Source organism: Heterodontus francisci, chromosome 29 (genome assembly GCF_036365525.1).
Source record: "Heterodontus francisci isolate sHetFra1 chromosome 29, sHetFra1.hap1, whole genome shotgun sequence".
NCBI lineage: Eukaryota > Metazoa > Chordata > Chondrichthyes > Heterodontiformes > Heterodontidae > Heterodontus > Heterodontus francisci.
This window is the reverse complement of record NC_090399.1, coordinates 55,369,128-55,383,472: the sequence shown is the minus strand read 5'-3', so window position 1 is coordinate 55,383,472 and position 14,345 is coordinate 55,369,128. Positions and strand designations below refer to the sequence as shown.

Sequence of the window (14,345 nt, the reverse complement as noted above, 5' to 3'; positions counted from 1 at the left end):
GTTTCAGCTTCAATTCTGAGCACCGAACTTTAGGAAAATTGTGAAGGAGAGAGTGTAGAAAAGAATTACAAGAATGGCTTCAGGGATGAGGGACTTCAGTTACGTGATTAGCTTGGAGAAGCTGGGCCCATTTTCCTTGGAGAAGGTACAATCAAGTGGAGATTTGATAGAGGTGTTCAAATTCATGAGGGACTGGGCAGAGGAGATAGGGAGAAACTGTTCCCATTGGTCGAAAGATCCAGAACCAGAGGCGACATGAGGAAAAACGTTTTTTACATAGCGAGTGTTTAGGATCTGGAATGCTGTGCCTAAGAGTATGGTGGAGGTGTGCGATAGGCTTGTGATGCTGAATAATCCCCTCCTGTATTCCTATCTTCCTCTGCGTCAATCACCAGGAGATATTATCACTTCTGAAATGGGAGTTAGATTAATCGCATGTCGAGGTTCAATCTTCAATGTAACTAAAACCTGTCCGGGGACAAATAATCTCTAATGTTATTCTTGCAGAGTCTCGAGTTACCAGTAAGTCTCTGTAACCTGTTACTGATGTACACATCCATGCCGCTTTCTCTAACTGGTCTCCCTGTTGCTCTGCCCATTGGCTCCGTTTGTCCTAAAATGATTATTTCGTTGATTTGCGGTCTATGAAGAAACTACGAGATAATCATGCACGACCTTTCTTACATAATCCTTTTGTGATATGTTTATTGAAAGGACAATGTTCTTTCAATCTCCAACTAGAAATCCAATGGTTTTCTACGTAGATTATCTCAGGCTGTTGCGGTTTTATTTAAGAATGTGAAAAACATTACAGAATGGGATATTATGAGATTATGAAGTAGTCCCCGTTAATCTGCGGCAGCGACATGAACCTTTGGTAAATGTTCTCTTGTGGACTTTCTCTGATCACCTGATCTCCCTCGCCCCTAATTGTAGCAGCCGACGGTCAGTAATTCCACTCTCCCCACGGAGTCAGAAGGTTGTGGTTTTGTGACGCTTCTGAAAGTCCAGGGTCAGAGTTCAGTGAAGTACTGACGTCACGCTATACAATTGAATAAAATAAACCGTTTGGTTGTTTCATGTGAACCGCAAGCTCACAACCTCGCAGCTCCCAAATCAGTACTTGTTAACGAAACACGGCAGGCTAACCAATGTGAAGAGATTTTATTAATTCACTCATAGAGTTATAGAGTCATTATGGCACAAAATAAGGCCATTCGGCCCATCCAGCCCATGTCGGCTCTCTGCGGAGCTATCCAGGTATTCCCATTCCCCTGCTTTATCCAAACAGCCCCATAAATGTATTTTCTTCAAGTGGCTAACTAATTTTCTTTTGAAATCAATGATCGTTTCCACGTCCATCACTCTCATAGGCAGCGAATCGCGTGTCATTAGCACTCTCTGCGTAAAATAAAGTTTGTCTTCATGGCACTGTTTCGAACAAAATGCTCCGTAACCAGCATCACAGCAGATTATCATTTTGTGCCATCTTGCTGTGCTCAAATCCACATTTAATTCTATTACAAGTTGGGCTGGGAAGCCAAAGCAATTATCTGCTGAGGGACAGTGAAGATCCATATTGGCACTGTGTGAGTGAAAGTTACCAGTGTTATGTTCCACTGTATTGCTGGGTAATGAAATGAACTCTGTTTTCAGGTCGCTGGTAACAGTTTTGTGTTGTATATGAATTCCTGAAACCACAGTGTTTATGCATTGTATTCAGAGCTTCAATCAGGCACCAATTACAGTTTCAATCTATACTCGCACAAGTCTATGATTATAAATTTGCTGTGAGTTCTAAAGAACATTGTAATGTTTCTTTTCCAAATACTGCATGGCCAGTAAACCATGAGACTGACAAAAGGGAGAGTTAGGAAATATAGGCATTAACACACAGTTATAATTGTTTTATACTCATCTGGTGATATTGGTCTTTGTATTCTGTGAGTGATGGGCAATGTTTGATGTGTCTCCCGTCACTGTATAACATTTGCAAACGGAAACAAGAAATGACTACAATCGTTTGATAAGTTGTTAATTAAGTGCTTTTTCACTATATCAGCATCAAGCGTAATCCTCTCACATTACCCTACTCTAACACAGAGAGTCACTTAACTGAATGTAACTTACTCACTCCATGTGATTTCATGTTCACTTAAGTGTTTGCTTTATCAAAGTCGATTCTGGAGGAATAGAGTTTATTATTTCTACACCAGCTGTCTTATTTTGCTTAGGATGCCTTCTCATTACATAAATATCTCTGGAATATGTTGTACTCTTTCCTACTCCCACCCTCTGTCCTAATCTGTTTCCTATAAAAAAATAAGCAATGACGCTTTTTACACATATCAAATTGATAAACTGTTATATGACACAGCATCCTGCACATAAAATTGATCCGAGTTAAGCTATTCAGAATATCTCTTACATTGTTGATTGCTTATTCTGGAAGCTCACACACACAGGCACACACACACAGGCACACACAGACATGTGCGCACGCCCACACACACACACACAGGCACACACAGACATGTGCGCACGCCCACACACACACACACAGGCACACACAGACATGTGCGCACGCCCACACACACACAGGCACACACAGACATGTGCGCACGCCCACACACACACACACACAGGCACACACAGACATGTGCGCGCGCCCACACACACACACACACAGGCACACACAGACATGTGCGCACGCCCACACACACACACACAGGCACACACAGACATGTGCGCACGCCCACACACACAGGCACACACAGACATGTGCGCACGCCCACACACACACACACACACACACAGGCACACACAGACATGTGCGCACGCCCACACACACACACACACACACACAGGCACACACAGACATGTGCGCACGCCCACACACACACACACACAGGCACACACAGACATGTGCGCACGCCCACACACACACATACACACACACACACACACACACATAGTGCCAATCCTCTGGGATGGCTGGGATGGACTACTTAAGGACAGTATTTTACACCAGGGAGATGGATTCTCCATATTGCTGATGTACCTGTTTAGTATCACAGAGCTTCCTGCCAATTCAGAGGGAACACCTTCTTAGTCATTCTTTCTGAAGCTGAATCTTAGTAGGTACCTGGCTTGATCTGTAACCCCTGTTCTCACTTTAACCGGTCTATGCAGTGATCTCGAGATCACCGCCTTCATCTTCCTCTGCAGTTTCCTGCACTATCAGAAATTACAACGACGTGGTCTGGATTGTTGCCCTTGTTCTGCCGTCTACTGTGGAAAGTTCTTCTGTTACTCGGAACAACGGGAGAAGTATTGTTGTTTGTTGCAGCTCACATCTCAACTTTTCCACCTTAAGGCCGTCATTGGATTTTGTCCAGATGGTTTTGCACTGCTCAAGTCGCTGATGACAAGAGCTGGGATTTCCAGAGAGGGAAAATCGTTGACCACGTGAACTGTTCATCTGGTGGCTTGTAAACAGAAACTTCTGCTACTTAGTTCATTTCAAAATAACAATTCACCATGTAATATGTTATTTGCCAATTATTTTTCACTGGTCTTTAGTCATAACCGCTAGTCTGCGAATACAACCCAACATCTCTGAACCATTTCCCTCACGAGCTATCTACTCCCCTCTCCGGCTCACTGACGCAAATCCATGCATTTGATCTCATCCTTGGCAGTCCTCGTTTAGCATTTCCCGCATTTCGGGCCGGTTTCATTCTCACTGTTCCCCATCGATCATTAACTTCCCAATTTATAATTGACAATTTATTAGTTTTCAAATTAATTTTAGTTTGCTATCTTCGTATTCGTTCATTTGTGCTTCCTTCACTGAGCTGTTCCTTCTTGCAATTATTTATATTTCATTATCTCGCTGTTTATTTACACATACAGGTAAATGACCGGAAATTTACGGAGAGTTCTCCTGGGTTCCACCCACTTCTGACGAAGTTATCTCCAAGGAAATTCACCGAAAAATCTATTTGGTTCAATCTATGCTGTTTGCTAAAGATATTTATTTAAATTTATGTAATCTACTCTCTATACATTACATTGCAATTGTGCATTAATATTATTTCAATTAAACTATTCTAGCACCGGTAAAGAGTTCAGTTTCCATCCCCAGATACTGCAGTAAAGTACACTTCACACCAAACACTATGAAACTAAATCTTTGCTGTAACCAGGTGGGCGACTCCCTTTTTCTGTTTGTTTCCCATTTTACAGTAAATGTGATGACGATTGTGATCCTGTACCGGGGAAAGTGCGGTCTCTCCAGATGTATCACTCGCTACCTGGTCGCCATGGCAGCGGCGGATCTACTTGTCGTATTCAATGACGTGATACTAAATCGGATTAATGAATATTATTTCCCGACTACCTTCCTGTTTCTCAGCCCTGTGTGCTGTTTCCGCTATGTCCTGATTCGAGCAGCCACTAATATTTCTGTCTGGTTAACAGTCGCTTTCACTTTTGATCGTTTTGTTACTATTTGTTATCAGAAACTGAGGACTAAATATTGCACTGAGAAAACGGCAGCTGTAGTTATAGGAACTGTGTGTCTGCTATTCTGTTTTAAAAACATTCCCTGGTACTTTATATTTGAACCCTACATTACAATCGACAACATACCCTGGGGCTGCCACCAAAAGTTGCAGTATTACACATTAACTGCATGGGTAGCATTTAGCTGGATTGGCCGCTGTCTCACCCCACTGCTCCCAACATTCCTGATATTACTGCTCAATGCTCTGACCGTAGGACACATTTTGACGGCGAGTAGAGTCCGCAGGAGACTGAGAGGCAGTAAGAATAATGAAGAGTATAATGATCCGGAAATGGAGAACCGGAGGAAATCTATCATCTTACTGTTCACTATATCCGGAAACTTCATACCGCTATGGATGACGTATGTGATAGTTTTCCTATTAATCCAAATTACAAAACTTTATTATTTGACAGGCTTCAGTGACCCGATGACAATCGCAGACTATACCAGCTTTATGCTCCTGCTTTTGAGCTGCTGCACAAACACGTGTATCTATGCAGTTACCCAGACTAAATTCAGAGAGGAGCTGAAGAATGTGGTGAAATATCCACTGAGTATAATACTTAAATTATTGAAACAAAGTAAATAACAGAGGATTTCCCAGCATTGAGTCTGAATTGTATCCCAGATGCCATTCTGCGTTCATTGCGTCTCATGCCTGAACTTAATAGAGTCCATCTCTGTCCGACTCTGCTCCAATATCTGAGGAAGCCTTCGTTTTCTTATGTCAGAATTCGTGAGCAAGATAGAAGAGCTTTCATTATCCAGATGGTAATAGGGGTAGGCGTTCCGTTAGATTCCTGGACCCAAGACATTGAGGTTTAGGCTGGTTGAAGAATGGATGTTTAAATGCGACATAAGCATTGATAATGTGGGAAACATCAGGGGCGTGTGAAAGGAGAATGAGCCTGTCGCTAATAAATATCGAAAGAAGATAAGGAGGTGGAGGACAAATGTGTGTGAATTGCCTGGAGAACAATAAACAGATCTTTCCTTTAGAGCAGGGTTGTCCAACAGACGGCCCGCGGGCTGGGTACCGGCCAGCCCAATGTTTCCATCCGGTGCACGAGTGTAAAGTGTTCCCGGGGCAGTTCCTCATCCTCACCGTGAGGGGAGAGGAGAAATTTCGGTTTGTCAGTCCAGTTTTTAAAGTATTGCGCTGTCACTTTCACTGGTGACAGCTGCTGATTCTCATACAGTTGCAAAGGGCGGAACGCTCTCTTAAAGCTATTTTAAAAGTCCGGTTTTTTTTTAAAAAAGGGTCGTTATCACTTTCACAGGTGACAACTGTTGACATCGGGAACAACCATTTCCCAATAGACTCGGGGTTTGTGGGCAGGTAAAAGAAGCCGGCCGGAAAACCCGAGTCTGTTCGGAAACGCTTGTTCCCGATGTCAACAGCTATCACCTGTGAAACTGACAACGATCTTCTTTTTCAAAAAGAACTGACTTCAAAAAAAACTTTAAAACAGCATTCCACCCTCTGCAACTGAGAGAGAGAGAGTGTGTGGAAGAGAGAGAAGGTGGAGAGAGAGAGAGACAGAGAGAGAGAGGGGGGAATAGGGAAAGGGGGAACAGGGATAGAGAGAGGGCCAGAGAGAGGGGAGAGGGAGTCAAAGAGCCATTTATTTACGGCACAGAAGGAGGTCATTCTGTCCATCGAATCCATGCTGGCTCTCCACCGAACTATGCAGTCAGTCTCACTCCCCGAGTCGATCCCCGCAAGTTTATTTCTCCAAGGTGGCCATCTAACTTCCTCTTGATTCATTGATCGTCTCAATTTCCACCACTCCTGTGGGCAGCCAGATCCAGGTCATTACCAGTCATTGCATAAAAGAATGCTTCCTCATATTCCCAGCGTATCATTTGCACAAAACTTTCAATCTGTGTCCCGGAGTCATAGAGGGGAGGGGAAGGGGAGAGAGAACGACACATACACACAAACAAAAACACACACACAGAGCGAGGGGAGACGGTGAAGAGAGATCAAGATCACTCCCAAAAGGTGGACGTCGATCCAGAATACTCTGCATCTGCTACATCAAGTGTGGGCAAAGATGGAGTACTTATTAAAGCCGAAACAATACCAGGTATGTCACTAAATCAGTTTTCAATATAGTGACGAGAGAGTAAGTCAATAAATTAGTCTTCTCGTTTAAAGCTTCCTCATAAAAATGCACCTTTGCTGTTGTTTTCTTTAGTAAGATAAATGTTTCATGCCTTAATCTTTCGAAATTTCCGCACTAGCCCTCCAGACCAAGCAAAGGTTGCGTGATGGCCCTCCGCCCGGGGGGCTTGTGCTGTTTTTGACCTTTTGCTGTCTATATTTTGCCAACAGTTGCATTACCAGAATCAGTCCTGTGGATTTTCTGGACCTTCAGCTATGGATTTCCAACAGCCACTCCTCTGGGTGTGTGTCTATGAACAGTAGAGTTTTCAGTCGTGAATCCCCTGGGCTTGTCATGCTGTCCCTGTCTCATTGCACTCAGTTACCTCAACCACCCCAGCCCCCCAATCCCACCCCTAACATCCCCATCTGTTGGTGTTCAGTCTCGCTCTGAGTTACGACCACTCGCCATCTCGATCTGCTGGTGTCCCCGTCTCGCTACACTCTGTTACCCCTCTCACCAGGTGTATCTGCTGGTGCCCCTGTCTCACTGTGTTTAGTTAGCCCCTCTCACTGTCTGTATTTGCTGGCGACCCTGCCTCACTGCGTTCAGTACATCCAGTCACTATCTCAATCTGCTAATGTCGCTGTCTCGCTGCCCTCAGTTAACCCCTCTCACAATCACCATCTGCTGGTGTCCCTGTCTCACTGTCCTTAGTTGTGCTCACTTACTATCTCCATCTGCTGGTGTCTCTATCTTAACGCCCTCAGTAATTACCATTCACTATCTCCATCTGCTAGTGTCCCTGACGCACTGCACTCAGTTACCCACTCTCAACATCTCGATATGTTGGTGCCCCTGTCTCACTGCCCTCTGTTACGCCCTCTCACTTTCTCCATCAGCTAATGTCTCAGGTTCACAGCACACAGTTAATCCCTCTCACCATCTTCACATGCTAGTGGCCCTGTCTCAAGACGCTCAGTTACCACCACTCACTATCTGCATCTACTGGTGTCTCTCACTCCCTGAATTCAGTTAAGTCCATTTTCATCTGAGGTTGTCCTTGTCTCACTGTACCAATTTGCCCCCTTTCACCATCACCAGCTGCTTGTGTCCATGTCTCGACGCTCTCAGATACCCACTCTCTATATCTCCATTTGTTGGTGTCCTTATCTCCCTGGACTCAATTCCCGCCTGCCAACCACACACACACACACACACACTCATGTACTATTGCCATCTCCTGGTATCCCTGACTCACTGCACTGATTACCCTATCTCACCATCTCTATCTGCTGGCGATACTGCCTCACTGCACTCAGTAACCCCTTCTCTTCACCATCTGCTGGTGCCCCTGTATCACTCCACTCAGTTACCCCCTCTCACTGACTCCATCTACTGCTGTCCCTGCCTCAATGCACTCAGTTACCCACTCTAATTAACTCCATCTGCTGGTGTCCCAGTCTGTCGGCACTCAACTGCCCCCTCTGCTGGTGTGCCTGCCTCACTGCACTCAGTTGCCCGCTTTCACTATCTGAGTCTGCACTCTTACTCACCACTATCAGCTAACCCCCTCTAACCATTTAACTTTTCTTGTGTCCCCCTCCCACTACACTCTATTGCATCTTCACACCATTTACATCTACTGGTGTCCCTGTCCCACTGCACTCAGTTACGCCATGTCACCACCTCGATCTATTGATGTCTCTGTCTCACTGCACTGAGTTAACACCGCTCTCTATCTCCATCTTACTGAATGACGGAGCAGGCTCGAGGTGCCGAATGGCCCACTCCTGCTCCTTTTCCGTAGGCTCTTATCTTCTTACCATCTATATTAATGACTTGGAAGAAGAGAGTAATGTATCTGGGCTTGTTGGGGATATCAAGATAAGTCAGAATGTAAGCTGGGAGAACATAAAGGGGCTGTAAGGAGATATGGACAGTTAAGTGAGTGACAACAAATTGACAGATTGATTTTAATATGAGTAACTGTACGGTTATTCACTTTGTTAGTACGAATAGAAAAGCAAAATATTTGTTAAAGCAATGAAACATGTAAATGTTGATCGTTAGATGGACTTGGATGTACTCGCACAAGAAATACAGAAAGCTAGCACACAGTTACAGCAAGGAATTAGGTAGATAAATGGCGTGGTGTCCTTTATTGCAAGAAGATTGGAGTACAAGAATAAAAAAAGATACAATTTTACAGGCTTTTGTGAGACCAGACCTGGGGAAATGTGCACAATATTGATTTTCATAGCTCAGCAAGGATATTTTAGCGTTCGAGGAGGGACAATAAAGGTCCATTACGCTGTTTCCTGGGATGAAAGGATTGTCCAACGACGAGAGGTTGCATAAATTGAGTGTCTACTAGGCTAGGAAAATGAGAGGTGATCTCATTGAAGCGTAAAATATTGAAATGGCTTGAGAGGGCAGACACTGGGGTATCTGGAACAGGCAATCACAGTTTCAGGATAAGGGATCGGTCATTTTGGACTGAGATGAGGAGAACTTTCTTCACTCAAATGGTTGTGAATCTTTGGAAATCTCTGCCCCAGAGGTTTGTGGATGCATTATCATTGAATATATTTAAATATGAGATAGAAAGAGTTTTGTTCACTCAGAGAATCAAGGGATATGGGGAGAGGGCAGAGAAATGGAATTGAGGCAAAGAATCATCTATGACTGTATCGAAGAGAGGAACAGGCTGCAGGGACCATATAGAGTCATAGAGTTTTACAGCACAGAAACAGGCCCTTCGGCCCATCATGTCCGTGCCAGCGATCAAACACATAACTATTCTAATCCCATTTTCCAGCACTTGGCCCGTAGCCTTGCATGCTATAGCGTTTCAAGTGCTCATCTAAATACTTCGTAAATGTTGTGAGGGTTCCTGCCTCCACCACCTCTTCAGGTGCATTCCAGATTCCAACCACCCTCTGGGTGAACTTTTTTCCCCCTAAATTCGCCTCTAAACCCCCTGCCCCTTACCTTAAATCTAAGCCCCCTGGTTATTGACCACTCCACTAAGGGAAAATGTTTTTCCAATCTAACCTATCGATGCCCCTCATAATTTTGTATACCTCAATCATGTCGCCCCTCATCCTTATCTGCTCTAAGAAAACAACACTAGCCTTTTCAGTCTCTATTCATAGCTGAAATGTTCCAACCCAGGCAACACCCTGGTGAGTATCCTCTGCATCCTCTCCAGTACAATCACATCCTTCCTATAGTGTTATGCCAGAACTGTACACAGTACTCCTTCTGTACTTCCTAGGATCCTACCATCCATTGTGTATTCCCGTGCCTTGTTAGTCCTCCCAAAATGCATCACCTCACACTTCTCAGGATTAAATTCCATCTGACACTGCTCCGCCCATCTTACTATCATATCTATATTGTCCTGATCTACTCCTGCTGTTGGTTCTTACGTTTCTTCTTATAGAACCATAGAACTATAGAAAAAATACAGCACAGAACGAGGCCATTCAGCCCACCGTGTCTCCGCCGGCTGAATAAACTATCCGCCCAAACTAATTCCACCTTCCATCACCTCGTCCATAGCCTGCAGGTTAAAGCACCTCAGGTACATATCCTGGTACCTTTTAAATGAATTGAGGGTTTCTGGCTCCACCACCATTCCTAACAGCGAATTCTAGACACCCACCACCCTCTGGGTGAAAAAGTTTCCCCTCATGTCCCCTCTAATACTTCTACCAATCACCTTAGATCTGTGCTCCTTGGTAATTGACTTCCCCACAGGGGGAAACAGGTCCTTCCTGTCCATTCTGTCTAGGCCCCTCATAATTTTGCACACATCAATCAAGTCACCCCTTAGTCTCCTCAGTTCTACTGAAAACAACCCTCACCTCTTCAATCTTTCCTCAGAGCTGTAACCTTCAAGCCCTGGCAACATTCTTGTAAATCTCCTCCATACTCTCTCCAGAGCAATGTCAATTTAATTTATCATTTTTAATTAATTTGTGAACTTAAGCAACACACTTTCGCAGACAGAATCTGTATTTGTGCGGGAATGTGTTTCATAATGACTGTGTGAATTTACCCCTTCCGTTACACACGGCTCACAAACGGAATGTCTTTGGTACACGTTAATATAAGGACACAGTTTTGTTCATAGCATTTCATAATGGATTTGGGAAAGTTACCACTGACAGTGAGAAACTCTTGTTCACTTGTTGCTACTTGCAGAGTTGGAGGATATTCTATTTAAAAAATGAAAGTCAGTATTTTAACCTGGAGATTTTCGAACAACACGACACTCGAACAGTAGATACACACAGGGTCAGCAATAAGATTCAAACTTCATTAAGCAAAACTGCATTTTAATTGAGTTCTATGTAATAGGTCACAACGAATTCACAGCTCAGGAACTATCCCTGAAACTGATCTGATTCTGGGATCTGACACGAGGAAGCAAACAAAGAAGGAAAATCACAGTGAAAGAGACAAGAGGAGGAGAAAGAAAAGTAGTTTAATGTCAGAACACAGGAAAAGACAGCTGCTAAATCCTGGCATTCGGGACATTGCTGAAATGTGGGTCTCTGTGATTAAAACAAAGATCCACACTTTTTAAAATACTGGAAATTTTGGATTGGCCTTGGGAGGGAATTTTTTTCTTGAATTTATTTGTAATATGTATCTCAGTTGTGAATTTAAAAGGACAATAAAAGTCGCTTTTTTACATATTGTTAAATCGACAGCACGTAAACATTTTAAGGAGTTCTCGTCCTCTCCAGGCCAACATGCCTCATTAAAACAGATTATCCAATCATTTATCTTACTGCTATTTCAGTGTAGGAAGGCCAATGTATATTTCCATAACCAGAGTTTGCTAAGCTTTCTGCTAAAATGAATCTATCTACTATTTCATTGTAAGCTCAGTTTATCTCCGCATACAGTGGAAATGTTGGAGATAAAGTGGGAGCTCCCATCCCGAAGAAAATATTGTTTGTGGTTGTTGTATTACTTGCTTCCCTATATTTTCTCGCTGCCTTTCAAATTGGTGTGGTTTCATCTTCAATGGCTGTTCACGTTTAAAGCTGCATCTACATTATTGTCTGAGTGGAGCAGTGACTGCAGCATTTGTCAGCTCAATCTAAAGCCTCGAATTGGAGTTTAGGAAGCTTTATGTTAAATTACTTTCCTTCAATTACAATTATCTAACAAGAGGGAAAAGAAACCAACTTACAGAGCAGCATCGAAGCCGTCCCTCTGCCAGCAATCTGTGCTGATGCATCGTGATAGGCGCCTGCTGGGTACCTGCTGCCTCGAATGATACATTAGCTTTATTAACGGTATGAGTGGAACAGTGAGGTGATTTAGAAGACAGGAAGAAAAGGCAAGTTTGTTTCAGTTTCAAATGCTCAGAACACTGAGAAAAACAAAAAAGTTTCAAAATACCGACCCGAGTTAATTTCTTGCATATGCGTTGCTTGAGAAAGTTGCTTTAGGCACCAAATACAAAAATGCTACAGTTTTCGAATTGAGAAAGTATCAGGCAATGCTGACGCGATGTCGACTATGATGACTGGGCCACATGGTTAGAATAGATGATAGTTGCCTACCAAAGAATGCACTGCATGGAGTGCTTGGTGGTGCCAGAAGACCCGTTGGGTGGCCAATGTTAAAATACAAGGACACATTCAAGCAAGACATCATCTCATGCCAGACTGACATAAACAGCTGGGAACAGTCTACACATGACTGCATATTTGGTGCCGAGATTTCCACCCCGGAGCACAGAAATTTGAAGAACTACATCTACACATTGCCACAGGAAAGCACCACTGCAGGAAGGAGCATGCAACAGTAACCCCTGCATCTGCAAATGACAACATACCATGCCCCCATTGCAACCGGCAATGCCGTGATTGAATTGGACTGTCCTCCCACCTGTAGACTGATAACAAATGAACAATAAATGTTTCTCATAAGCAGAGATGCAAAGTCAATGAGAAGTGTTTTTCATATTGCAAAATATTGAATAAAACTGTTAGAATTATTAGTCTTACTCGTCTAGCTTATGAATGTTCCATCGCACTCTTGGCACGGAGCTTGCTAGAGATGCTTTGGGTAGTTAGGAAGTGAGTTAATCACCGCAGAATACTCAGCCTCTAATTTAACCTGTTCTAGTCGCCATGGTATTTATGTGAACAATCCAGAGAGATTCTGATCAATGGTGATATATATAGGATGCTGACGGTGTGTGATTCAGTGATATAAATGCCACTATCAAGTCAAGGAGAGTATGCTCTTTCTTCTTAGAAATACACCATTGCCTGGCACTAGTGTGAAACGTATTTACCACAATTACACCAGTGATGCAGAGAGACGAGAAAATGATGTTAAACAGAGATTGAAAAGATGTGTTCAAAGAGATGTGGGATTTTTATACATTAAGTAAGGAGAAACTATTTTACGGGGTACATTGTTATTGTCAAAACGACCCAGATATACAATAATTGGTAAAATAATTTTGTTAATGTTAGAACTGGAATTAATCTAGAATTAATTCCCCGAAAGTGTGATAGAGACAGATACAATCGTAACTTTCAAAAAAGGACTTGGTCATATACTTGCAAAGAAAATAACGTAAATGTCCACCACCATTCACGATTGGATATGGCAGAGTTCCAGAACTTTATCTAATCTAATCTTTTGTCTATGGAATTGTCTCGCTCCATCTAAATTTATCCCACTGAGCACGATGCAATGGCGGGCATCTTCAGTGTAAAGGCGAGACTTATTTTCCACAAAGATTGTTCAGTGATCAGTCCTCTCAATAATGCCATGGGCAGATGCATCTGTGACAAGTAGATTGGTCAAGTAGGCGGCACAGTGGCGCAGTGGTTAGCACTGCAGCCTCACAGCTCCAGGGACCCGGGTTCGATTCTGGGCACTGCCTGTGTGGAGTTTGCAAGTTCTCCCTGTGTCTGCGTGGGTTTTCTCCGGGTGCTCCGGTTTCCTCCCACAAGCCAAAAGACTTGCAGGTTGGTAGGTAAATTGGCCATTATAAATTGTCACTAGTATAGATAGGTGGTAGGGAAATATAGGGACAGATGGGGATGTTTGGTAGGAATATGGGATTAGTGTAGGATTAGTATAAATGGGTGGTTGATGGTCGGCACAGACTCGGTGGGCCGAAGGGCCTGTTTCAGTGCTGTATCTCTAATCTAATCTAGGCTATGGTCTCATGTTTGTTCCTTCATCACCTGCTGCTAGCCTCGTCTGAAAACCGTGCTCTGCAGTATTTGGCCAGCTCGGTCAGTAGTGGTACTACCGGCCCACTCTTGGTGATGGGCATTAAAGTTGTCCTGTTCACTCTGTGGAGTACATGTTGTGTCATTTCTGTTCTCAGTGCCTCAGCCAAGTGTTGTTCAGCTGAAGATCTGCAAATGGAAAAAATAAATCATAAATGAGTCTCGGAGATGTACCACACATTGCAAATGTAAGGTACAAAAGAAACATATAATATGAGTGATGAAATGGAAACAGTTTTCCTGAGCATTCCCTGACTTCAGTCCTCCCAGTTCGGACGAAGAGGCAAAATGATGTTAAAGGATCAGAACCGTAGCTTAGAAACTGCGAAATGTAACAGATTCCTGAAGGGTTCATCATTACTAAAGGGCTTCCTGACCAGCAAG

At 43.5% G+C, this 14,345-nt stretch overlaps 1 protein-coding gene across 1 annotated transcript; it reads left to right on the top strand.

Moving 5' to 3' along the window:
* Positions 1 to 4,256: 4,256 nt before the first annotated feature.
* Positions 4,257 to 5,159, top strand: LOC137345856 (probable G-protein coupled receptor 139). Its single transcript, XM_068009104.1, has one exon. The coding sequence runs from the start codon at positions 4,257 to 4,259 to the stop codon at positions 5,157 to 5,159; it is 903 nt and encodes a 300-aa protein (XP_067865205.1).
* Positions 5,160 to 14,345: the final 9,186 nt, after the last annotated feature.